The sequence below is a fragment of the Eubalaena glacialis genome, chromosome 20, assembly GCF_028564815.1.
Source record: "Eubalaena glacialis isolate mEubGla1 chromosome 20, mEubGla1.1.hap2.+ XY, whole genome shotgun sequence".
Taxonomy (NCBI): domain Eukaryota; kingdom Metazoa; phylum Chordata; class Mammalia; order Artiodactyla; family Balaenidae; genus Eubalaena; species Eubalaena glacialis.
In genome coordinates, this window is record NC_083735.1 from 269,465 (window position 1) to 297,316 (window position 27,852).

At 39.3% G+C, this 27,852-nt stretch overlaps 1 protein-coding gene across 4 annotated transcripts in view; it reads right to left on the minus strand.

Moving 5' to 3' along the window:
* Window positions 1-27,852, minus strand: part of LOC133081392 (teneurin-3) — a 319,076-nt gene that overhangs the window by 76,328 nt on the left and 214,896 nt on the right. For all 4 annotated transcript variants that reach the window (XM_061177486.1, XM_061177487.1, XM_061177485.1 and 1 more), the window contains one exon: window positions 24,597-24,782. In XM_061177486.1, the coding sequence (XP_061033469.1) occupies window positions 24,597-24,782 (186 nt within the window). The remainder of the gene's footprint in view (window positions 1-24,596; window positions 24,783-27,852) is intronic.

Here is a 27,852-nt window from a genome sequence, read left to right on the forward strand (position 1 = left end):
ATTCAGGCTGCATACGGATGGGACAGGACCGACAGGATTTCCAACCGAATGTAATAGCTGTGCATATTGGATTACTTAGGACGGACAAAATGAAATACCATAAGGACCACAGTAAAACATCGATAGACCGAACAAAAACGCGGTAGTCACGTGCTTCAAGACAGAGCGCGAAGAGTGATAGTTTGTGACAATCTCCCTAAAGCTTTTATGCTGTTACCTTTATATCCTATCTTGTCTGCTTTTATGGGCAAGGAGGGAAAATTTGGGAAACAATGAAAATAATTTAATATATCCAAAATCTATAATTGTTTCAGCCTAACATGACATTTAAAAAAAAAAAAAATTCTGCCACTTCCTACAGATGATAACAGGCATGCAGCCAACATGATCTGTTTATGAGGATGACACTCGTGTAGATTCTGGAGCTCTTGTCTATGAGCGTGACACGACACTGACAGAAACGAGGATATAAATGCTCGAAAATGGCAAGAATAATTGGCTATTAATCAGATCTCTTTGGAAAGAATTACTCATAATTTGGTATAAAATACATATAAGTAAACAAAACACTTGCTCTAGCAGTCGGGGTTTGTTCTACAGCTTCTTAGAATTAGAATGCTACTCTTGTTTGGTGACAAAATTTAAGGGAACAATCCGTTTAAGGATGTTTATTTTAAGTCTGTATTAAAAGAATTATTCATATCTTGGCTTCCCCTCCTCCACTGTGCAACTTGAAATGAAAAGATCTCAAAGAGACTTTCTGTCTCTTAAGATTAGAGTTAACAGAAAGAAGACTATTTTGACAGTCTCTTGTGGCTGGGTATGATGAAATTACACTTATGGATACCATCAGGTCAGGAGAAGATTAATTTTGCTGCTTCTTTTCTTTCAGACAATTACCATCTGTATTTATGGATTATTCAATACCTAAAAGGTGAATTTTCCTTATGGATGTTTCTGTTTTGTTTTTAATGAAAAAAAAGGAAAGGGTTTAACTGCCCCACTGACAAAGAGGTGCAGGAGCTGACTGCACGCACACACGAAGTTATTACATGAAAGCCTGGATATTGTCATGAATATTTTCATATTCTAATGAAAAGCACAAACAAGGAATAAAAAAATAGGTAATCTGAGGAGGAAGGGAGAGGGAATTTTCTCTTCTGAAAAATATGGTTTTCACTTATTTCTATGATAACTGAAGATAAAGAATCTGCTGTTTTCTGCTGAGTGGTGGTATCATTTCTGTTTTCTAGAATGCACAGTATTTTGTAGTTTTTTTAGAAAATCACAAAACATAAATTATGATATCACATATATTTTGAAACATTGAGAAAAAGCCAAAGAAGTTTCCATATGAGGATAAATGAGATTTCTCTCAACATATGTTAACCAGAATCTTCTTTAGATTGACAATTTCTTATTCTGTGATGAGAGAGTGAGCGTTCATGATTCTTTGATTTAGAATTTAAAGCCTATGAGCTGAATTGCCAACAATGAAGATCTTAAAGCCAAAAAAAACCCAAAAAACAAAACAAAAAAAACCCCAAAAACAAAAAACAGCAAATGTACCGTTATCTTCAGTTTTTGGTTCCAGTGAAAACTAATGTTTTTACATAGGATGAAATCTGTGATAACCCAAACTTATAAAAATGAGACACAGACATTCAAGTCTCAATACTTTAAATCCAAAGGATTTCACATAATGTAAGCCTAATTTATAATTTACAAAAATATGCATGAAAACAGTCTATTTTCATACCTAGTGCAAGCTAATACACCGTTATATAGAGATATGGCAACAAAAAGCAAGTATACAGTACCTTTAACTATCTTATCCAAATAGTGAGCTTGAGAAATTAAAAAGGAAAAAAGAACAGACAGACATTTCAGAAGTGTCACATGGGACAAAGAAATTTTCAGAATTTACATGCAAATTGAGTAGCTGCAGCTGACATAAGACTCACATCACATGACAGAGATGCACTTCCTATCTTCTAAAAATGCAATATATTCACGTTTTAGAAAATGTAGTCACGATTTCAGGATATGCTCAGCATTTTCAGGAAAAGTATGCAGGTAAACTAACACTTTCTTTCGCAGATTATTTGGAATGGACCCACCCTGATCCTTCCCGAGATTATATGAAAGCATAGCTAAGTAGAACAAATGGAATCAATTCTTTATTACTAAATAATTTTGGAAATTTACAACTATGAGATCTACAAATAATCAACGTTTTTTTTGGGGGGAGGTGAGAAAATTTTTCTCTTTTTTTCAGTTTGTTTTTAACAAAGTAGTTTCACAAGGGTCACACAGTGGAAGGGCAGAAAGAATACACAGAAGGCCCAGAGGAGCCATTTATGTATGTTCAGATGCTTTCTTCAATCTGCAAGATAAACCCACAGAAATTCTACTTCATTCACCTTCTCTCTTGAGTTACTTGCATATTTACAAATAATCAAACTTTGTTAATAAAGAAGAAAAAAAAAAGAAGGAAACTGAGAGTCCTTGAGCAAATTTAATATAGTATTATGAAAAAGGCATGTGTAAGTTCTGTAGACTATGATTGCCCAGTAGCCCTTGACTACATGTCAGATGCACCGTGATGTATCACGTACGTAGTCCATTAAGAAATACGGACTAAGATCTTGTTTCTTTTCAGGATTCAGACAGGAATAGGCTCTGTTTCTCACAGAAGCTTTGCTGGAACAGTCAGGATTAAGACTGAAGTCTTTTACTGTACCTGTCCATTTAATCTTTCATGAGGTTACAATTAGCCTACACCTTTCCTCCTGAACAGAGGCATAAATATCCCTCTCCGTTCACTCACTGGAGAGACCTAATATATTCTTAATAAGCCTCAAATCTTCTTGCTTTGCCAAAATTCATACATCTTTAATGGTCTAAAATTGCTTTTCAAAGATGCTTATGTTGATGATTTTTCATTACTGACATATGCAAGTGGTCGCAGAACTTTTAACAGAATGATTTAAACTATAACTTTCAGTTGAGTTACTCAAGTCTGGTAGTTCTGTCACGTGTGTAAACAAAACCATAAATGGTTGAGACCCATCTGTACCATGTATATAAAAGGATGCCTCACTTTGCCACAGGATTCCATCAGAGGCTTCTGAATTGCATTTAAAAATAAGCACATTTATGGCTAACTGACAATATATTGCAGGAGAAACTAAGGGGGAGGAGAAACAGTGTCAAGCACTAGTCTGAAATTACAATTTCATAAAAATAATTCTTTTCAAACATTAAAATAAAAATATATTACTGTATAACATCATTCATATACTTTCTTAATAATTCCTTCCAAACATTATATAATCCAGTAGAGTCCCATAAGAGCTCATTTAATACGGAGGATAAACAAAGTGCCTTTAAACATTGTGGAGTTTCTGGTTCACCTAGGGTAGTATTTCTGAGGGAATTCTTAGTTTATGAAAATTAGTAACACTGATCAGAGTTGGAGTATAAGCCTTTGGCTTTTACATCAGGTCCACTTCAGTTAACACAACCAAAATAAGGAATGTAATTAATCCTGATCTGGATTAGTAATTTTAAAGGAGGAATAAATTAGAATCCAGCCAATCCCATTATTTTAGCAAACAGAATCAATTATGCAAAACAGTGGATTATAGGTAAAGGTAGGTTTGTCATTGGGCCAAGAGAACACTGAAAGTGGAGCTGAAATTAGAAAACACATTTAAAATATACAGCAGGTCAAATTTTACATAAAGCTTTAAATATTAAAAATATTTAAAACACGTTCTGCAAAAAGTTTTAAAACTAACCATAAGAAAAATATCTGTACTGAAGAAAAAAATACAAAGATGTGTCATTTGCATTTTATATCATAGGGAATAGTGAGGCTGATAGTTTAAGACTAAGAGAGAAGGGGGGGAAAAACCACCACCTATATTTTGGCCGCATAGAGTAAAATTTCCAACAATACCACAAAACCCTGGCTCTAAATAATGAAGAAGTTAAAAGAAGATGTCCATATATGAGGTTCAAATAATTATTAAAGACAATAATTGCAACAATGAAAACATCATTATATAAGCCACTACAGGAAATCATCAGAAAAATGCAGGTATGTTGTAAAAAGCCATTAGCAACAATAATTGTAAAAAATAATACAGTATATTTAAAAAATTAATACACCTACCAATTGCTGAAATGCACATTAAGTTGCAAAAAAAATCACTTTGAAAACGAAGAACTGTGTTCTGACACTAAAGGAAAGTCGTTCCTATTAGATCTACTAAGAAGTTTTAAATTTGTTTTATAGAAGAAAACTCTTATAAATATGAGCTCTAAACATATAAAATGGAGCCCTTTAAAAAACTGTTCTCCAGTAAAATGTTGTATTCATAAAACACTTTCCCTGGAGTTTCAATTATTTATCTTTCTTTTTTTTTTCACATCTTTATTGGAGTATAATTGCTTTACAATGGTGTGTTAGTTTCTGCTGTATAACAAAGTGAATCAGCTATACGTATACATATATCCCCATATCTCCTCCCTCTTGCTTATTTATCTTTTAAGAAGACCCCTGTGGGGTACAGGAGGTGAGTGTTACCGTGTTTCCCATAAGACAGTGGTTCTTAATCTTTCGGGGTCTCAGATCTCTGAGGCAAGTGGTGAGACTTATGGAGCCTCTGCCCCCGCCCCCCGAAAAAAATGCACACACACACACAAAGTGCTGCTTATGATTCTAGCATTTCAGGAGCTCTGGTGCCGTAACTTGCAGATTACAAACACCTGGCTGATGTATTTTTGAGTCCCAAATTTCTAGCTCTAAGTGCTTTATACCATTCTCTCATTTAATCTTCACCACAACCCTATGATGTAAATACAGCTGATACGGTAAATGCAGATGAAGAAAGGAGAGAGGCAGTCTGTACAAGGTCACGGGCTGTCTAGGCTGTCTGGCTCTGGGGCTTGATCTTAACCACTGTGTCATAATGCCTCTTCTTAGACATTTAGAAACAAACAAAAATTTTTTCTTTAGTAGAAGAAAGGAATGAAAGAAGCTCAGAAGTACTGTGCAATCTTTCCTGACCTAACATGAATCTCAGCAGATACTTGTTCCCAAAAGCCATAGGGTAGCACCACCATCTTTTTGACGTCTTCTACGAGGCTTCCTTGGGAAAGTGCCAGGTGTATCCACCTTACATGGCAGAAGGCAGGCGAGTGTCTTCAAATGCTAGGGCTCATCTTGGCCTTAATTGTCTCTCTTTCAAAATACATTCCGATACACAGTCATCCCAGAACATAACAAATGAAACAACTGTGCCAGTTTCGAGCCCATGCACTGGAAGTCCTTGGTCTACTTGCTGGTACAGGTGGGCAAAGGCTCAGTGAAATCTGAGATGTGGGAGAAAGGTGTGGCTCCTCAAAAGAATTTTTATTCTACGATTAACTCATAAACCTCCAATATCACCAAAGCAAATGACTAGTACTGCATCCTCTTCACACACTCCCCTCTAGGTGCTTCTTTTTAAAAAGAATTCTTTCCCTTTTCAAGGCCCCTGTTTACCATACTTCCCCCCTTTACTTTTGGGCAAGATGGGTGGGGGGGATGAACACAAATTGATTTACTCTTGTCTGTGTGGCTGAGTAAAGGACATGGATTCTACAGCCCCCTAGAAGGAGCTGCCTCAGAGTCAGTCTTCTTGTACCATTTTTCATTCCCAATGTGGAGAGCAGGGAGGAACAGCATCTCTTTGGAAATTCTACCTACATGTTGTTGCCTCATCTGCTTATCTATCAAAATTATGGGCAGCCCTGCTCCATTTCCTCTAGTTAACTGATTCCTCCTGTTTTTCCCCCTGAATACGTCTCATGGATGAAGTCTAGGACTATAAACACCAGGGTAAATGTAAAAGGAGAAGAGAAAAAAATCCAGAACTAGCCGTGATCAATTCATTTCAGTTAAGAGATTCCAGGAAAACACAAGGCTTTAACAATGTATAGACATGTGTGACTTAATGTGTAAATCTTCCGCATTAGAAATGCAAACTCTGTGGCCACGCTAACCACTGTGTTCCCATCTCCTGGCTCATAAGGGATTCTTAATACCTGCTGAAGAAAATGACGAAATGTCCTTATTACGGTGCTCCTGCGGAAGTGGAGCAGGGCCCTAAAGTCCTTGTCCCCAGGTCCTCAGCCCGCCTTCTGTCTGTGGAAACACTTCAGCCAAAAAATAAGTTTAATCAGAGAAGTGAGAAAATGCAGAAACAGAGGAAAACAGTCAGAGGAGACCAAACAATCAGAGTTTGGTCATTCAGCACAGTCAAGGACCTTCAGCTCCTCCTCAAGGGCTACAGGTCATGTTCTGAGCCGTGTCCTGTGAGCTCTTGTAGATACTGACACCCTCCATGAGGCGGAGGAGGACGGCTACATGGTGACCACATTGAAGCCACGACATAAGCTACTCCACTTCACACAATTCCGAGAACTGGCCTCAAAGCAATGGGAACAAACCCCGGAACTAAAGATTAACTGTACTTAAAACAACCAAGGTGACGCTGATCAGACCATCACATTCCTGATTTCAAGACGACGGTCAGAACTGACTACGCTGTCCTGCTCCGGCCCTCCGCCTATGCACCCCTGAAACTCGCCTTTAAAAGCCCCTGCCCCCTGAGCAGCCATCGGGCGTTGGTTCTCGGACAGGAGTCCACCCTCTCCCCTGGTTGCCGGCCTCCGAAATAAAGCAACCTTTCCTTTCCTACCAACACTTGTCTCAGGAACTGGCTTTCGAGCAGCAAGCAGCTGGGCCTGGGTTCGGTAACACTATGTCCTACACGTGTTTGCAGCTTTCGAAGAAATTCTATGAATAATAGAGAGGCTACCTTTTGGGAAAGAAGCATATGTGAGCAATACCTCATTTACAATATCCTTCCCCTCTCCTTCACCCATCTGTTCCTCTCCCCTTGCCCAATCGATCTATCCTAATTATATACAGCGGTATTAACAATCACTAGCATTTACTGGCTGTCACTATGTGCTGAAAACTATGCTAAGCATTTTATATGAACTGGCTCATTTAATTTTCACCACTCTATGGGGTAATAGGTACTTTTATTATCTTCCCTACTTCACAAATGAAGAAACTCGAGGCACAGGATATTAAATAACTTCCTCAAGATCAAAATGCTAGCAAGTGGTCAAAATTCCAGCCAGGTGGTCTGAGACCAAAGTCCATACACTTAATAAACAAGCTCTGTATACAACTCAGCAGAAGCCGAACTGTGTACCTGGGTAAGATAGACGAGAAACATACCTGTTTTTGGATTGGTCAATGAATTTACTTGAATGAGAAAATAAGACAAAAAAATGTGGAAATCCTTATTTCAACATTGGCAATTAAAGGGAGAAACTGGGAAGTAAGATTAAAATCCAAACAACTTGAAGTATTAATCTGTGGACACAGCCTCATAAAGGAGGGTACTTTATGTAGTTAAGAAACCTTTACAATGAGAACTGCTGTGACTTGTTCTAAAAATCCCAAGTTTGGAAAACCGATTGGTAGGATATTAAAACTGAGGGATAAAACCAGGAAAAATTAAAACAAGTGAGTTTGAAAAATCAACAACCAGAATCATTTCAGTTGATGTCTGTTGTATAAGAAATATTTGCTGAGTGATAGTTCCAAAGAAGGCTGCTCCTTTAAAAAAGAGGTCAGAGGAGTATATGTGCCTGTCTGGGGGAGGAACTGGGGTATTTGGAGGTCTTCACGGAATAAGGTTAGTTCCAACTTCGCTTTCCTTTCACTGTCAAACCGATTCTTCAAAACACAGAGAAGAAACAAAGGCAAACCAAGTTGGTTATATCTACATTAGGCAGCTCACAAGGGAAAATATACCAACAGTCTGACTGTGTGTACACAGTTGCCGACGTGTGTAGTTGTGATCTATTCACACTGTTTCTGCTGTCAACAACGTGCTTGGTTGGGGCATATTAAATAGGACAGTATTTTCACTGGGCTATTGAATTCACTCCTGGGGATATCCTAGACACAGGCAAAGAACCCAGAATCTAGAATGCTAGAACTATTTCTCAGCTTAATTACTGCACGAAGATCTTAGGGGCCCATCTCCGAAAGAGGATAATTCAATCAGATGAGTCCATAATAAAATACAGACATATCCTTCACCACGGTGAACACTGCAAAGTCCTCAGAGTCGAGGACAAGTTTTTATTTAGCATTGTGTGTTTCGTAATACTTTATAATACAGACTTAAAAAATGATTCACGTTAGTATCTCGTTAAAGTTATAAGTAGGTATCTTTCTTAGATTATTCATGTACCAATTTCTGTAGGATGACAGAAAAGCTAGTCTGCAAATAAGTACATATTAAATCCATTTATTCCAATCAGCAACTGTTTAAATCAGTGCGCTAGCCGCATACCCATTGATTTGATGTTCCTTAACTGATATGCACTGTACTGTTTTATTACTGATTATCCTGTCATAAAGGATTATGACACCGACATAATTTTAAACCCTGTAAAACAATTTACTCAGGCCACTTAAAAACATGTCCTCTCTCACCACAGAATTCTCATTCTAAGATTAAACATTGCAAATATTTTATCCTATTTAGGGGGGTCAATTAATTTGAAATATAACAACTAGCAAGTGAGTTTTAACAACTAGGTTGTGCCAGTAAAGAAAAACGGTGTATGTGTGTGCGTATGTGTGTGTATGCGTGTGTGTGTGAGCACACATGCGTGTGCACGTGTTTGAAAGAGCTTTTGCTCCCCTAAAACTGGCAGCACATTTTTGAAAACCTGCTTCAAATAAATTGTTTTTGAAAGTTTGCACATTTTATTCTTTTACTAGATTGGAAATTTGGTGAAAAAATTATCTGTACAATACATTGCTTCTTGCATGCACCTACCCAAGCAAAATACCATACTTCAGTTTGGAACACTATTTATGCCAAGACATTCCAAAAAAGTGAAATAATATTTTTCCTCATTTAAGTCTGCCCAGAAAAAAAATCTGGATTCTATGGAAAAGGTGCTTTGAGATAAACCACACTTTTTCAAGTCAGCACTGCTGAAAAAGTGCCAGGATAAGCTGCAGAGCTTTGTACAGACAACTGGGAGAATAATATTTGGTATTTTCTTTCAGTTTAGAATTGCATGCCTTACTGTAGATGCCATCTACATAACAGAAGCAACAGTGTAGCAGGCAGAATGCAGACAGCAGGCTCACTGACGCTGGCGTGCACACAGCCTACGAAAGCGATGACTACTGTTTGGCGTGTGATACATGATTTTTGCGGTAGTCTTTGCATGTGGTGTAATTTCATTTACTGGACCATACACGTAAACATGGAGTGACACATGTCTCTTTCAGATTTTTACTTGTCTGAGTTCAGTGAATGACATAAGCAAAACCACATTATCTTATGATTTCCTAAATTAAAAAAAAAAATCAGGTATATTTTAGTACCCTGATTTGAGAACTAAGCTATCAGAGACAGTTCTTCACATTAATAAATGAAAATCAGAACACAAATATATTTTACACTAAACAAATATTTGGATCTTAAACATTCTGGTACAGTGAACTTGGTTATTGCAATTACCAAAGTGGTGTCTGCGTAGTACGAACAAGTCTTGTGGCAGAAAACCATGAAAACGATCTCTTTGGTCAATATCAAAGAGTGTAATTTCTTGTCTACCATCATTACTTTTGTCTATTCATAACATTTAATATTTAAGAAAACTTATAGAATAAGATGTAAATAAGTATGTAAAATATACTAGGTCTTTCTGTTGTCAATTTTTAAAAACTTTACCAGGAAAAATAATAAAGTTGAACAACCTGTTTAACTTACTGAAGATAAAACTGTAATTTATTTGGTGAAAATTGTAGGTAAATGGCTCTTTTCAAAGGTGATTTACAGAGAGTATTTTTTCTTTATTTGCAGGTGTGAGAGAGTGTGCATAGATGTTTACCACTTGTATCCTGGGTATTAAACTTTTCTGAGCCTTTTTTCATGAGCCGATGCTGGTTACACAAGTCATCTACTCACTTTGTATGAGTGCTTTTCAGTGTCAATGTCTATACATAGTATTCAGTCTACTAAAAAAACTGGAAATAAATTTAACTTTTAAAAAGAAGTGTGGAGGGGCTTCCCTGGTGGCGCAGTGGTTGAAAGTCTGCCTGCTAATGCAGGGGACACGGGTTCGAGCCCTGGTCTGGGAAGATCCCACATGCCACGGAGCAGCTGGGCCCGTGAGCCACAACTACTGAGCCTGCGCGTCTGGAGCCTGTGCTCCGCAACAAGAGAGGCCACGATAGTGAGAGGCCCGCGCACCGCGATGAAGAGTGGCCCCCACTTGCCGCAACTAGAGAAAGCCCTCGCACAGAAACGAAGACCCAACACAGCCAAAAATAAATAAATAAATAAATAAATAATTAAAAAAAAAAAAAAAAAAAAAAAAAAAAGAAGTGTGGAGTTTTCAATAAGTAGTTTACAACTTTCTTAAATCCTCTACAGTACAAATTGATTTTCTCTGAACTGTTATTTTGTTGCTGCAATTGTTATTCTTATTTTGGCAAGCTATGGATCCTGTTATCAGCTGTAATTCAAATTCTCCTGAATAAAAAAGTGACATTTTATTATTGATACATCGCTGACATGGTTATTACTGCATCTGTTTCTATGACAATTCAATCTTATGTGACAGGTATGTAGATATTATCTTTATCACAGAACAAAATTTAATTTTCACCTATTCTACTATATACATACATGCTAAAACAATTAAACAGTAATTTAGGAGGCAGCATAGTCTAGTGCTTAAGAGGAGGGGCTTGGGAATGTTCATGTGGATTTGTGTTCTGGTTCTGTTACTTACTAGCTGTGCATCCACAGAAAAGTCATAGAACCTCTCTGAGCCTGAGTTCTGTCAATGGAGATTTTAATAGCTTCCACTTGATAAGGTTGTTGTGAAAATTAAGTAAGATAATATATGCAGAGAACTTTGCATTGTGCCTTAGCACATAGTAAACACTTAAATAACAGGTACTATTAATTAATCTTTTTAATAAAGACAGTTTAAAAAGGACAAAATCATGAAGTAACTGGTATCTTTTAAGAGACTATGAAGAAAGAAAGAAATCTGACTTTAAGCAAAGCATCTCCAGGCTGCCAATGATCTGTTTGCATAAGCCATGAGGTCCACTCTGCCCCAGTGATGCCAGGATAGGCCCCTCATGCTCCGCCGCCTTAAGATACACTCCCTTTGATGGGACCATTCTTCATATGAACGGGCTAGATCCCAAAGTGGAGACAACTCCACTTTTGTGTCAAGAAGTTTTCTTATTCTTTGTCTCACATAAACCCTGTGCTGGTATAGATGCACAGTTCCTAATCAAAATGTGATACAGCTTTTTAGAATAAAGAGCACATCACAACTTGTCCTTATATATTTTGTGTTCCCTCATTAGTGATTTGATTCGAGCAATGTAAATTAATATTTTTTAAAGGGCTATATAAATCTTCGTATAATCTGCTCATAAATTCGGAAGTACAAGTCACTTTTACAGTAACTACTTGGGAACTAAGACATTTAAATATCTTATTTTACGTGCATATCATGATCCTTATACTGCAATTTTGCTGAAAATTTTTCATTCTGTTTTTCATTACGGAATGTCTTGAGCAGACTTAACAGAATATATATTGCTAGCTTTTGCAGCAGAATGATGTGAGTTTGTGTGTCACCATTCCTACATACAGGAGGAAACCCACCCTCACCTGGCTGAGAAAAATGTTCCCAATAGCTTGTGGGTGCCTTGCTGGTACGTGCAACCGTAATTGCCCATCTAGGCTTTTACTATGGGGCTTGTACCTACACTGGTCACAGATCAGAGAATAATGCTTTTGGGGGCAGGAAAGAGTTAGGGTATGTGCAGTAACCACATAGATGGTTTTCTCTTTGCTTTTTATGACAGTTATATGGTGATCTTTTCCCTCTGCATATACCAATGTATTGGGAGTGGGTTTCTCACACGCATAATCATCACTACTGAGGACTCATCTTAAAAGCCAAGAGTTGAAGTGTCTGTGAAAAGCATTATTTTACACTTCACTGTTCATGTTGGGTCTAACTGATGAATACCTAACACCATTAATTCACAATTAGATCACTTATGTTTAACCGCACGCTTTCTGTGCATACATATATAAATGTTAATTTTGGATAGAATGATAATCATTCAGCACCATAACAATTAAACAGCTGTAACCTGTCTCATGTGTTAAGTGATGGAGCTGCGGGCAAGCTCCAGAAACAGATGGTCTTACCCACCCATGCTTAATGTTAAAGACTTTTTTAAAAAAGAGGTGTTGACAAATCAGAACAAGGAGGCATAGTTTTAATGCAAATCGGTCCATTTGCAATGGAGATTACCCTAAAAACGAATTTGGTGTATAGGAAAAAAATTAAGCTCTGTTGTTAAAGGAAGACATTATATTCCATTTGGATCTACCAGATTCCCCACCAACATAATTATTTACTAATTTCATTCAACCAACAGGGTTTAATGGAAAGGCAGCTGGCAAAGTATTCATATTTATGGACCTCCTTTGACTGCTCCTTAATTTATCCAAGGCACATGTCTGTTAAACCCCAGAAATAATAGCCATATTAGAGGCAGCTGTTTTCCAGCTTCACTAAAGAGGCACTCAAAGAAGAGAGGGTCAATGAACCCATCATGGAGAAGAGTAACAGAAAAAAATCGGCTCTAGTCACACCGTAATCTGTGAAAACAATATGTTAAATATGAAAAGGGAGAAAGGCCATGGCTTTTGTACGGACTAACACGGTAACTTGTATTTTAAAAACAGGTAGGTGGAAAAGGAATGGTTTAAGATGAAAAGAGGCTCTTTTCAACTTGTCATATTCAAGAAATGACAGAGAGAAATTCTGCCACCGAAGAATACTAAGGTACCATTGCGGGAAGGAATAATCACATTCCTTAAAATTGTAAGCTTAATTCTTCCGCGCTTACGTGAAACTAAATGCAAAGTTCTGATTTTTTATTTACTCCATTAGGGTAATAAGGATCTCTGCAGATAGTGAACATTACTTAAAATCTACGTGGGGGCTTCCCTGGTGGCGCAGTGGTTGAGAATCTGCCTGCCAATGCAGGGGACATGGGTTCGAGCCCTGGTCTGGGAAGATCCCACATGCCGCGGAGCAACTAGGCCCGTGAGCCACAAGTACTGAGAAACGAAGACCCAACACAGCCAAAAATAAATAAATAAAATAAAGAATTATTTAAAAAAAAAAAAAATCTACATGAACACTTCACTAGCTGGCTGGTAGTCTATGGTTACCTGGCTTGCGTCTGGGGAAGAATGTGACATATTTATAATCTGGCCCTAGTCACGATCCTTCTCTTCCTAATACTGTGAAATAGCTGATAACATGTTATTTTGCACCTGGTTTCACTCCCAAATGCCTTGGACCTAAACTTCTCAATAAAAGGCTTCTGATGAACTTGGCAAGATTTAAAAGGAGCATCTTTCACCTTTATTTCTGGTTAAATTATACAATATATCCAGTCAATTGAGCTTTCAAACCTCCTCTATACTAGATTTGGTGGAAATTAAGGTCTTAGATGATTTTTAAAAGATGCAAATCAATGAGGTGTTCCAAATTGAAAAAGATACTCTAGTATATTAGTAAAGGAACACAATGGCAGGCTTTTAATAAAACAATACGATATAAATTTGACACATAACTGGCTTTTATTCTGATATCCTATCTCTTCATAAACTTTTTAAACTATGGCATATAACATTTTAATTCAAAGGAACAGATTCAAAAATTTCTTTTGGATAATAATTATAATTTATAAATTGTTTCCCTAAGACACAGAGCACTTACATAGTAACTTATTTTGAGAGACTTAAAAAAACTAGCTAGAAAACCACTAAATTCATGGTGGGAAATAAACACAAGATAGTAAGAAAGGAAGGAATCAGATTTATCAAGCCTAAAGAAATCAGGTGTATTTCAGTGACACCTAAATGATCATAAAACAATACAAATAATCAATATTTTCTTATACTGCTCCCATTAGAGAAAAATGACAGTAGATTTAACGTTCCATTTTTTTTTTTTTTTTCTGAACACATTGCCTCTAAAGCCAGTAGGCCTCACCATCAGCTGAGTAGGAATAAGGTTAATTTATAGTAGCTCTTGGGACCCAAGTTACACCACAGGAAGCAGACTGGAGGGAAAATTTGTGCACAAATAACCACCACAGGATAGAATCCTTTATCACATGACCCTATAGTATGTCAAGCATATTTCTTCTAAAGAACTCAAAACTCTCATCCTCATAGGCTATGTGTAAATCACCTAAATGGAAAGATCTAGGTTAAATCCAGACATACCCACAAAACAATTACCTACATGCAGAACTGACTTTTAGCAGTCCTTAAAAAATGTCCCTTTTCTAAAGTATAGAACACATGTAACATTTCCCAAAACAATGCAACTGCCACTGAAATTTACCTCTCGGTAGCACTCCTGCCATGTGAGAACAGAGTCTCAACTTCAGGCTGCTGCCTCTCCTTTTAATAAGGATAAATCACAGCATGAAGAACCAGACAGACAACAGTGGCACTCAAATACCTGATGTCAAGAGCTAAAGGTGTTTAGGTACATTTACTCCCATTCTTAGGCGTAAAGAAACTGACACCTAGGGAAATAAATCGTCAACACAATGAAAGAACATTTATCAGGACAGCTCTGGGGACTATGGATTTTACTGACGGTCACACAGCAAATAAGGTGTAAAAGTTATGTGAAGATTCTAATTCAAACTTTCCCCAGGATTTGTTTGATTTGAGAATGTAATTCTAATGAGGCTCCTGGGACATGATGGGACTTGTGCAGGCACAAATTAAGGGAGGAAGGGACGCTGCAAAGTTAAGGTTGCAAGGCACTTCCCAGAAAGATGAGTCAAAACTAATAACCACTCTGAAGCTTTAGAGGATATGGATTGTCAAAGTTAGTAGAGATTCAGAGCGATCCAAAAACTTGGACAGGGACTTCCCAGGTGGCGCAGTGGTTAAGAATCCGCCTGCCAATGCAGGGGACACGGGTTCGATCCCTGGTCCGGGAAGATCCCACATGCCGCGGAGCAACTAAGCCCGTGCGCCACAACTACTGAGCCTGCACTCTAGAGCCCGCGAGCCTCAACTACTGAGCCCACATGCCACAACTACTGAAGCCCGCGTGCCTCGAGCCTGTGCTCCACAACAAGAGAAGCCACCGCAATGAGAAGCCGCGCACCGCAACGAAGGGTAGCTCCCGCTCGCTGCAACTAGAGAAAGCCCACGCGCAGCAACGAAGACCCAACGCAGCCAAAAATAAATAAATAAATAAATAAATATATAAAAAACAAAAAAACTTGGACATACTGTATTATGGCTTAATATATGATGGAAACAGTCAAACTTACTAAAGTTTCAAATTTAGGCCAGTGGATTTGTTTTTTGTTGGTTGATTCCTCTCTCAAAGGTTACTGAACACTGAATGAAATGACTACTTTAGCTTTAAGTGCAGATCTGCCATTGTTGGCAATGCTGGGCTGCAACTAATGGAACCCACCGGCCTCATGTCCTTTGATGCTGAAATTGGTACATGTAAAGAAAAACTAACACAAGCGCAGCCTGGGCGCAGGCTCAGTAGTTGTGGCGCACGGGCTTAGTTGCTCCGCGGCATGTGGGATCTTCGCGGACCAGGGCTCGAACCCGAGTCCCCTGCATTGGCAGGTGGATTCTTAACCACTGTGCCACCAGGGAAGTCCCAACACACCTCTCATTATCCAAACACTTCTTCATAAAAATGAAACTAAATGGAACATGGTGACATTGACTAGTGAAATAAACACTATCTGTGATAGTTTAAAAAACCCTGAAACCCTGTAGAGAGAGGGCTGACAACCTAACAAAATAAGGTCTCCATTACTCAGAAAGGCCAGAGAAACTAGTTGTGCATTTTCAGAAGAGAGGAGATTAAGCGACCTCGTTAAAAAAAAAAAAACCAATTCTGAGGGGATTACAGAGGAGAAAGCACTGTATATAAAACTGTTAACTGAATAAATCAGACTCAAAGGAAAAAAATAATATTGAGAGGCCCCAAATGGATGCAAATGTAATCTCAAAGGAAGAAATCGACATCTAAAAATCAGCCTGGTTTTCAGGACATCGGTGATTCTCAATGAGCTCTGAAGGGGGTCTTCCACAGTTCCCCTAGGAATTGCTAGCCTCTCGGTCACACGAAATTACTTACAGTCACTGGGACTGAAGAGCAGGAAGGATCTTAAGAAGTTCTCCTTTTTTGCACACTTCATGGGAGGATTTTTAGCCTGTCTGGATTTTCACGGCCAACCAAGTCAGCTAAGGGGAATTTCCTCCCGCTCAACTCTATGCCTACTGCGTTCTGATGACCCACCTTCCACCCCGTATGACAGATCACGAGGCATCTCTGTCCACACTAGTGTGGACTTAGTGTGTCGGGAAGTGGAGGGGAGAAGCTTTTCTTGGAACCAGCATGCACGCCTGTCTTCCTGCTGGCTAATTCCACTGCATTAGGATAAGACTCAGTAGGAAGAACCAGCCACAGTAAACTTTTTTATTAATTTCAGTCCAAATACTCTAGCAACAGTAACAATAAGTAACATCCCTACGGTGTTTGCTTTGTGCCAGCTAGTGTTCCAAGTGCCCTTCTACATGTTTTAGGTCATCAACCCTCTCATCAACTCTAGGAGGTAGGTACTATTTTCATTCCCACTTTGGAGATGGGCAAACTGAGGCACTGAGAGTTTAAGTGATTTTCCCCAAATCACACAGCTGTCAAGTAATAGAGTTTGGAACACAGGCAGATCCAGCTTCTGTGGGGTCTGAAATTATACAAATTGGGGGGCTCTCTTTAAGAAAAAGAATCCCAAATTATAAATATGAAATTAGGTACAAACTGAGTCATTATTTAGAATGAGACAAGAAATCACAATAAATTATAGTTTTTAAGCTGATAAACACCACAAACATCAGAAAAAAAATCGCATAACATTTTTTATTATTAAGTGCCTGACATTTCCCTAATAAACACTTTTTTCCTATAATTTTTGGGCTACATTTACTTTGCCTCCTTATAAGACAATGGTTTTATAATATTTTTTATAGAGAGAATAGACAGATAATTCAGTCTTTTTTCAATGTGATTGTTTAATATGGTTTTCATTATTGATAATTTAGAAAGTTTCATTTGGCTTCAAAATTTGTTATTAGTAATGTTATGCAAATTCTGGGCATTACTGCCAAATTTGGGAAGACTTTATGGTGTAATAAACTAGGCTTAAATACTCTGTGAATTGGTGACATTCATTAGCCACTTTGTTGTGATGGCATCCTAGAATATTATGAGTTTGATAACATCTTCGTCAATATCAGTATTTCATGTCATATAAGCCCTGAATCTTTTCCTGGTATGTTCATATGATTCTGTGGTACACCGGGATGCATAATGCACGTGACTTCACACACTGATGAACTCAATTTTGCAGTACTGCTATAGGTTCATGCCTTAAAGATACAAGAATTCTGATAAATTCCTCAAAAAAGAAATAATCATCAAAAGAGAAAATTAGGGCACGTTTATAACTGTGTAAGTTCCATCATCAAATATATTGCTGACGAGAGAAAACTCCCATTTGGATTGGGCATTTTACAACATATCTGACGACAGGAAGAATTTTCCAGAGATGGGCTTCAGTTTCCATACGTTTCAAACCTTATTTCCGCTCCACTACCTATTTTCCTCTGGTGCAGAGCTCCATAGGACAAATTCATATCTTCCTATCATCTCTGACTCTGTACTTTGATGTTCACTAGGTGAGTCAGTGGGTGGCAGGAATATCCCCGGATGACTAGCACTAAACAATCACAGATGGCAATGATTTCACACCTCACAAATAGATCCAATTAAATGGAAACTAAACGCATCCCCAGGGGAAATTCTCCTTAGCTGAATACTCAAAGTGCCTACAGCCACTCCGATGCCACCCTACACAAGGAAAAGTGTGAGGGAGAGAAGTTGGGAGTGGAAAGAGACCAAGGTCCTAAATGATTTGCAACATATGACCATATAAATCCATGGTCCCCTTGTAAGATCCTAGAAGGGGTCTGTGCAAGTGAGGGGCCCTGATGCTTAAGCTTCACCAGTTTCACAGTAAATATGTCAACGGCGCCATCAGCGACCCAGACAGGTGGCACTAGAGACTGCTTTCTTAACTACTGTTAATACACGACGCTGACAGGTGTGAAGCCAAATGCCTCCTATAGCTATCATTTGTGGGTGTAATGTGGTACCCTATAAGCACTTGTTAAGGGGGGAATCATAAAGTTTAAAATGGAAGAAGATAGTTTTAGAATTTCCATATTCTGTATTATTATGAATATGATTCTCAATTTGAGAGCATTACAAAAGTCACAACGAGTATCGATCTTGTAATCTCTGAAGTATATTATCAGAGAGGTCTTTTTTTTTCCAAAAATGTCACCTGTTGTTTAATTTAACCGCTAAAATACTATTCTTTACCATTATCCTGAGGTAAGAATTAGAACACCAAGTCTAAGCCATATCCACGCTGGCGCAGTTCTGCTCTCTTTTTTACGCCCATACTGTTTAACTGATGACTTCCCCAGCTGTGTGTATTTCATTTTCAATTTCTCATCTCCAGCACCCCTAAGCCCAGAGCAACCGTGGTGGTTTTTATTAGAGGTGTGCTGAGTACTATACGTCGAACTTTTGTCTGAACAAACAAAGCATGTCTTCCTGATTATTAATGATCTTGTTTCCCAATGTGCTAAAGAATTAGAATAAAAACAAACAGCCAGTCTTTTGTAGCTTAAAGGAATAAGGATTTCCCCTAGGCCAAATTTCCATTTGAATTGCCTGAAAGTACAGGAAAATCAATGTAGCTCAATAAACGACTCTGTTTGAGACATAACTAGAAGAAAAATATCACAATAGACTCCACCTGTCTTTCATCACCATGATTTTAAAACCGCCATCCCAAACATATTAACCTCTTGTTAAGCCATAGTCAGTGTGAGACTAGGTCACACTTTATAACAATGAAATGGAAATTACATTAACTCCTTAAAGCAAATTCGTTGATTAGCCGTTTTACCTTTTTTTTTTTTTTTTTTTTAAATTTCAGCACCCAAAACGTTGTCTGGTTTACAGTTTGACTCATTTATACTCAACAACAAAATAAAAACTCTAGTGAACACTGCTAGGCACTTTAATAAGTGATTTACATTCTAGCATTTCATTTGATCCTAACAACTCTGAGGTACATAATATTTATCTATGAGAAAACATACTCAGAGAGGTTAAACGATTTGCACACGGTCATACACCAAGTAAATGATGTAGCAAAGATTCAAATTCCAAAAGCTCTTAAACATGAGATATTCTGCTTCAAAATCTCATATGATAGGTATGATTATAGCCACTTTACATTGGAGAGAAAAAAAACAACTGAGACTAAGAACAGTTAAGATAGACCTTCTAAGTGAATAAATCATAGCACTGGTTGGGAAATATATATTTTTTAAAATTCCAAAACCCATGCTTTTTCTTATTATGTTACACTGACTTTCATGAAGAAGTAGTATTCAATATCACAGGTGAGATGATCAATAGTTGCTTAATGGATAAAAAAATGCATAAATTAAATGAAATGTAACTGAGGCACACAAATGCCACAGGAAAAATAAAAATGGAAGTTAAATGAAATTGAGAATAAAAAGGGAACCCCATGCTTAAATCTAGTAATTTTTCAATTAAGCAGAAATTATCAATACATTCTCAAATATCAAGAGTCCTCAAGGGGTCATCGGATTAGGACTCTGCTCAAGAGGATGCAAAGAAGTTAAAAAACACTCCTCTCCTAAAAACATTCCTCTAACTCACAAAAAGGAAAAAAAAAACCAAAAAAAACAACTCCCAATGTTTCATACCTAAATAATTATGATATTGCTAATACTTATTGGAATGGAGATTCGAAAATTTATTTGGGATCTTGTTCCAGGATTTAAATGTTTCCAACCTAAGGTTCTTCATTATGTCCAACCAACTTTTAAACAACTGAAGCCCCTTTTCTCCATTTGTGTCTGTGGGGAAATGGGAAATGCTGATCAGCCTCCAGGAGAGGATTCGCCATCCACAGACAGAGATCTGAGCCTTCCTCACCTTTGTAACAATCCTCCACGTAGATAACAAGCAGCTGTTATTCAATCTCCCTCTTCCCCACCCTTGGGGTCACGGTCTCATCTACAGCCTCCCCTGCTCTCCAATACAAACAGATGCTTGTAGGGGCAACTTTTCTCCAGCAATTGCTAAAAAGAATATTTCCTGGAGAAGGTACAGGTTAATAATACTCCAAATTTGGTACTTAGGATTTATCATTGCCCAGGATATTTAGTTAGCGTTGCACTTTTACGGATTCTGCCTCCAAACATGTGCTCCGTAGAGGCTGGCGTGATATTTATGTTGCTTCTGTGCCCCATTAATTCCAACCACAGGCCAATCAGATAACTGGCCCCTCTCTTCCTAAGCAAGAAGAAAAGAGAGAGCCAAACCAACTGAGTTGCCTTTGCGTGTTTACAGATTCCGGTTCCAGTTAAATACACTACAAATGGTGAGCTTACTGAATTAGGCCAAGTATCTCCCAGTTCAGAGATCAGACCTTGAACCACCACAGCTCTCACAGTACAGAACTATTTAAGCTTTTCCATACAGAAATGCCACAATAACATTCTAATTATGTCAACTATTATTTAGAAACCACTTACTTATATTTCATATTTTTAAACTAGCTTCTGGATCCTCTAAATGTTCTTATGTCTTTCCGATCTTATGAAAAACAAAGATAGGAGCATGAGTATGATAATCATTTGGCCAATTACGGAATGTGCGCTTACAAAGGATGACATTATGCTAGTTGAGCGTCTATACCAGTGCTATTAGTATTAAACCATGCCAGTAATCATTGCTGGTGCTTATTTGATGTGGTTCAAGCATGTAACTTCTCTTTATTTATGAAAGGGTCTAACAATCCTAAGTGGGTTTTGGGGAGGAAGGGAGAAATATTCATTTTAATCATAGTATAGCTAAAAGTGGATTTCCCTTTGTTTCATTTTTTTATCTGCATACATCACTAGTCAAAGTCTAACTCAAGAAAAAAGAAGGACTTGGGACAACAAACCTGAGGACTAATATGTATTCGCTGAATACATGATTCATAAGGAGAGGAAAGTATAAACACGCTAATAAAAATATCAGGATGGAATCCCTTCAGGGAGGTGGGTGCTCAGTGAATACTCTAAACTCATAACCTATTTTACTCTCAAAATGCCTATGGTTTTATGAAAGCATGAAAACTTTATGAAGACAGTAAGATGACTAATGAAGAATATTCTTTGCTTTCTATTGGGAACTTTTGTTTGCTTCTAACTGTTTAATTTCTCCTCCATCTCTCTTTCAATTAACCTCCCTGTTTGTATTCAATGAGATGGCACATAATATGGAGAAAGGAAAAAAAATCTTGCTGATTTATGAGCATTCTTTCATAAAGTGAAAGCTCCTTTCAGCCAGATGCCTAACTGTTGAAATGGAGAGGAAATGAACAGAAGAGTAACTCTCCTGAACGAGAAAACATACTGTAGTTTCCTGGGCTGTTTAATCAGTGGCTCACAAAGGCCTCCTTTTAAAGGACCCCTGAGACTTCACTGTGGACATACACACAGGTAGGAAGGAGACAGGGAAAGGCAACTGGATCTCTGTATGCAAAAATTTGGAATAACTACTTCTGAGAGTACGAAAGAGCAAAACAAGGATGTAAAGGTTCTCTACATCTTGTAAACGGTTCACTTCAAAGATTTATTTTTAAACGACACAGGTCCTTTACTTCCACGCTGTTACTCATACGGAGTATAAAAGCAACAAAACAAAATGAAACAATAGAAAACGGAATGATTAACAACCACAGCAAGACACGTTAAATTATAATAAAAGGACCTGCTACTAACAAAAATCCCATTTGTTCCCAGACAATTGGAAAGTGGTTCAAGAACAGCCCTCCATGGGAAATTAACCATGTAATATTACCAAGGTCAATGAGGACACCCAGAGAATGATTTGTTTGGTGACTGCTGGTTGGCAAGTTAAAGCTGCTCGCGGATGACTTTACAGTACACCTCCTTGTTTACCAAGCTATATACACAAGTGTGGGTTGTACTTCCCAGGGTACGAAGAGTCAAATATATAACATTTTCCCTCTAGCTAGAATCAGTTCACTTAGGAGTGGGGTGCTGGGGTCATGAACTACGATGGTGTATGTTTAGAGGCAAGTTGTTCCTGCCCTGCCTCTCGTGCGCGTGCACTCTGGGATTGCAGCATGATGCCGTTTGGCCACAGGGATATCACATTGCTCTCCGCATGTCCGCAGAAAACACGTAAATCGCGCCTGTCAACCGTTTTCTGCCTTACTGTAGCAGCTCCCAAGTGCGGCTCACGTGAACAGCAGGCCGTCACTGCCCTGCGGCGCCTCCCTTAAAGCGTGGAGGAGGGGCAAGCCACATCTGGGTCAGGTGCTGGGGATGAACACTCCGCCAGCTCCTGGCACGTGCTCGTTTGCAGTTTACCCAGTAGGACTACAGGCTCCCCAGGTGTTGGCAGCGGCTCACCTTCAACAGGTGACACCGCAGGTATGTTTCACAGGTAAGAGTGAACATAAAGGCCTGACCTTCAGGCGTCTGCAGGGCTGGCCCTCGGCCAGCATCTGGAAAGGTGGATGGTCCCTATACTGACGAGGTTATTTCGCGCACCTGCAGCGCTAAACATCTGCTTTTCTTTGGAGAGCCTGGAATTTGGATGGCTGTGGCTGACAGAGCTACCACGTTGAGCGGCCCCAATAAAAACCTTTCAACTCTCAACCTCAACGGGCGGAAACACTGCACATACGTTGCTGCATTTCCCTGCGGGAGAACGGGGGCATGGTTCTTGTGACCTCTCCTGGTGGGAGAGAAGGAGGCTGGAAAACCTGGACGTGGATTCCTGCAGACACCACCTGATGAGTCTTTCCCCTTTCTGGAAACGTCTATAGCCCTGAGCACGACTGTGCCGAGTCCTCTGAGCCCTTCCAGCGGATCACCACATGTTGCCGGGGCGCGGGGGGGGGGGGGGCGGTGATAGTGGGACCCCTGAGACAGATGATTTGAAAAGAGCCTTCCTGGAAATTCTGCAGAGATACAGTTTGTGACAGCTTATAAAATGTAAGTGATTTCCATTTTCCTGCGGAAAAAATCTTGGCTAACCAATGCGTTTTTTTAAAAAAAGTGAAGTACATAAACTTAAGAGATGCATCGGAAGAAGAAATCCTTTACGATATCAAGACTCCACCAACAGCTTTATCAAATTTTACCCTATGAACATAAATGTGGAGAAACACCATTCCTCAAGTTATGAGATTTTTGTAGGACTGTGCCATTTCTAATTAATACTGTACCTGTTTACTGAAGTGAGGTAGCACTGTATTACTTACTTCTGTTGTATTTTCTTTAAATAGACGCTTTCCTTTCAGTGACTCAAACGGTGAAAAGCAAAGGCACTGAAGACCTTGAAAATATGGAACTAGTATGTATGTTCTGGGTGCTTTTGTATCCAGGCTAAATACCATTTATATGCTAAGATTTTGATCTTAAACACCTATTTGATCGTCTTATTTAACCAACAGATGTGCTAGAGCATCAGTGTATATTAAGAAGTGTTAAGCATATAAATCTGTGGAGGAAAAACTAGATTGGTGCATTTTATTCTACTTTCTTCCTCATGGTGCTACAGAATAAAGTCGTAAAAACTCCAACCTCCTTTCAGAGACTCAAATAGATGGACAGGTGCTAAGACGCGTTATTCCGGAATCTACAGGAGCCCCAAAGGCTACATACTGGGAATCTCTTTCTTAAAGTAAAAAATACTGCCGTTACACGGTGGCAGTATGGAACACGACACAGGCATATTCAAGGAGAGCTGATCTGTAAGACATGAAGTCAGCCTTACGCGAGTCACTCTCGGCGGCCGTCCCCCAGCACCATGCATAGAACGTTCTTACACTTGATACTTGAGACAGCGGTTCTAAAAAGAACTGGGCTGCCTTTGGGACCTGAGACCCTTCCTTAGCGGTCACTCCTTCTGAAGACAGGCGAGGAAAAGCTAACCGGGGGGGCGGGGGGGAGGAGCTTTCCCGAGGTGAGAAGCAGCCCCGCGGGGAGCTCGCAGGGCGCACGTGGGGCGGGGCGGGGCGGGGCGCGGCCGGGGCGGGGCGCACGCGGGCCGGGGCGGGGCGCACGTGGGGCAGGGCGCACGCGGGCCGGGGCGGGGCGCACGTGGGGCGCGGCCGGGGCGGGGCGCACGCGGGGCGGGGCGGGGCGGGGCGAACGCGGGGCGGGGCGCGGCCGGCCTACCGATGGTGCAGTGCTCGCCGTTCCAGCCCTGGCTGCATTCACACTTGCCGTCCCTGCAGGTGCCGTGCTCGGCGCAGCGCGGGTGGCAGGCTCTCTGAGTGCACGCTGGGCCCGTCCAGCCTTCTTCACAGCGACAGGCGCCCCCCATGCAGACGCCGTGCGAGCCGCAGTCCGCGGAACAGATCTCTGGGGGGAGAAAGAGAGGCAGCCGGGCAGGAGAGGAGAGCAGCGGCGAGTGAGACGGGGAGCGAGGGAGAAGCGCTTCGTCTCAGACTCAGCGCGTGACCAGGCGAAGAACAAAGTCGCTGAGCACACGTACGAAAGCATTTACCCACTAAGTAGATGGCAGCATCGACGGCCAAGAGCGATAAACGTAGTTTGCTTTCTTTGTTCCATTTTATATGCTGCCACGATTGGGCGTGAAATGCACATGATAGTTATGTCATACACAATTTTCTGTATTCTATATGTGCTCACACACACATACACGCTACTAACAAAACAGAACAAATGATTCGTAAGGACAGGAAACTACGTACGCACACATACCTGTTTCCAGGAGTATCTTTCGACAGCCAGGAACACAGGCACACATACATCAAATTGATATAAAATTTACGAAATATTTCAGTGTCTGTGTATGTCAGGTATCTAACAGGAGTTAGATTTCACCCATACAGCAAAAACTGAAAAGGGGTTATTTTTAATCCTATGGTTTAATTTTTTAAAATGTTCAGAAACTTTCACTGAAAAGAATCTATTATAAAAAAAGGGTAAAAAAAAAAAAAGAATCTACTTTAGTATGCACGTTAGCTTGCTCCTGACACAGAGACGTGCTGGTTAAATAAAAGAAGCTGTTGTTTTTCCTATTAAGTATATTTGTACTGTTGACAGATAAAAGTTGCTAAGCAAAACAATGGTAGAAAACCGGTTTAATAATATATAGAACTGCCGGCTCTGGCATTTGCAAAGCAAGGATTTTCAATTACTAGAATTACTGAAAAGGGCACAAGGGACCAAAGAACTTTAAGAACGGTAACAACAGGTTAAGTCGTTAAAATAGAATTCAGGCGTCTGAAATAATTTTTTTCTTAAGAAACTTTCTTAGAAGCTTTATATGACTAGAACCAATTGAGAGAGAGAGAGAGACAGAGAACTTTGAGGGGTATTTTATTTTTCACTCTTCACATATAAAGTTAAATAAAATGAACTTTTTTCTTAAGATTGGAAGACTACTGTTTAGTTTTGGTTTTCTTTCAACAGTAAAAACCTGAGATCGTTTCTGACAGACAGAAAACGACTACAGCTGAATTTTAGAATTAAGAAATAGTCACTGTTTATGTAGTCACATGATCACATGTTCCCCATTCATTGACCAAATAAAACACTTCTCAGACACTGGAATTCCCAGGGCTGCAGACTTTTAGACACCACATCCAGGCTCAGTGAGAGTTGTAACATTTCTTATAAACAGGAGCCAGGACTATGAACTGCAGGACAGTGGTATGTGGTTTTTTTCATGCCACATTTTCTATCTCCTTTGAATTAAATTTTTGATTAAAAGATCCAAGATGGTTTGATTAACTTCAGAGGAACAGAATGTCACCTCAGCTCCAGAAGAGCGAGGTTTCTTTCTGAGGTTCCCTTTTTTATTCAATCGAATCAATTTTTCATTAGGGTGAAGGTGTTTATCAGCGTTTAGCACACTCGCTTTGAGCAAGGTGCGTCAATCTTTGTAATGAACTTTTAATTAGAGTTAATTTAATTGAAGTGGAATTGAAGGGCTAATTAATGGACAAACTGCTGCTGAAGAGAGAGGAAACCTCTGTTGCTTTCAAACCTATAAACTTTCTGATGGAAACAATTCATTTCTTCTCTTTCAGCAGCTTAACCAAATGTTTCTTCAGGTGTAAAATCTGCTCTCATTGGATTTAGATCTCTGAAGGTCATTTCCACAACAACAAAAGAGGCAGCTGGTAAAGTGTTTTGCTTTAGGATTCAATAGGTTAGAAATTCCAAATTCTACTGCAAGTAAACTTTTAAGTCACAAATGGAAATTAACAACGGTGTTTTTGTAAACTTTCTATGAGAACGTGCAAATTGGAGGCACGTGAACCCAGATGTTTTCACAGGATGACTATATGCCTATTTGAGATCTTTAATAATTCTAAGTGAGTTTTCTGTCTTTTGGCAGCTAACAGCAAAGTTTAACGACGTTTTTTTCTGTGCTTAATTACTTTCTCCCAAAGAAGCATACTGTGTTCATTATTCACCTCTCTATATTGAGAGTTTAACATGTGTTAAGTGTGTATTTTGCGTTAGGGATTTAAAGATGAATAGGATGAAGACCTTCACTCATTATGTCTAAGTGGTCATTTTGTATACAGGTAAAATTAGATTTTCAGCTAGCAAAATAATTACATCAGTATGAAAAAAATCAGTCTAAATATGTAAAACAGTGATATGTAATTTTGGTAACCAATTTAATCTTTTAATTAACATTTATATCCTTTTTTTTTCGCTATTTATAGCAATACCATTTTATGAAGAAGACCAAATTAACTTTTTTATATTTTTTAAGTGGAGGACAAAATGAGTTAATGTGTTATTTATTTATTTTAAATAAATTTATTTATTTATTTATTTTTGGCTGCATTGGGTCTTCGTTGCTGTGCACGGACTTTCTCTAGTTGCAGCGAGCGGGGGCTACTCTTCGTTGCGTTGTGCAGGCTTCTCATTGCGGTGGCTTCTCTTGTTGCGGAGCACAGGCTCTAGGCACACGGGCTTCAGTAGTTGCGGCACGCGGGCTCAGTAGTTGTGGCTCGCGGGCTCTAGAGGGCAGGCTCAGTAGTTGTGGCACACGGGCTTGGTTGCTCTGTGGCAGGTGGGATCTTCCCGGAGCAGGGCTCGAACCCGTGTCCCCTGCATTGGCAGGTGGATTCTTAACCACTGCGCCACCAGGGAAATCCCCATGTGTTATTTGAAAGAATGCCACGTGCCCATGCTTGATAAACCTTGGTTGGTGATGATTTCTTAAAACTCTTTAGTGAGACACTCAAGGCCCTCTATAGTGCAGGCCCCAATTTAGGTTTTTACTTATGTATCCTTTACTCTTTGCCAGCTCTAACAGTCACGCATTTTCTAACCACAGTCTCTGGTTTTCCAAGCTATCTGAATCAACTCACATTTCTGTGAAGCAGTAATAAGCATATTGTAAACCCTGGTTGCCTCCAACAATGTATGGCCACAAGATGAG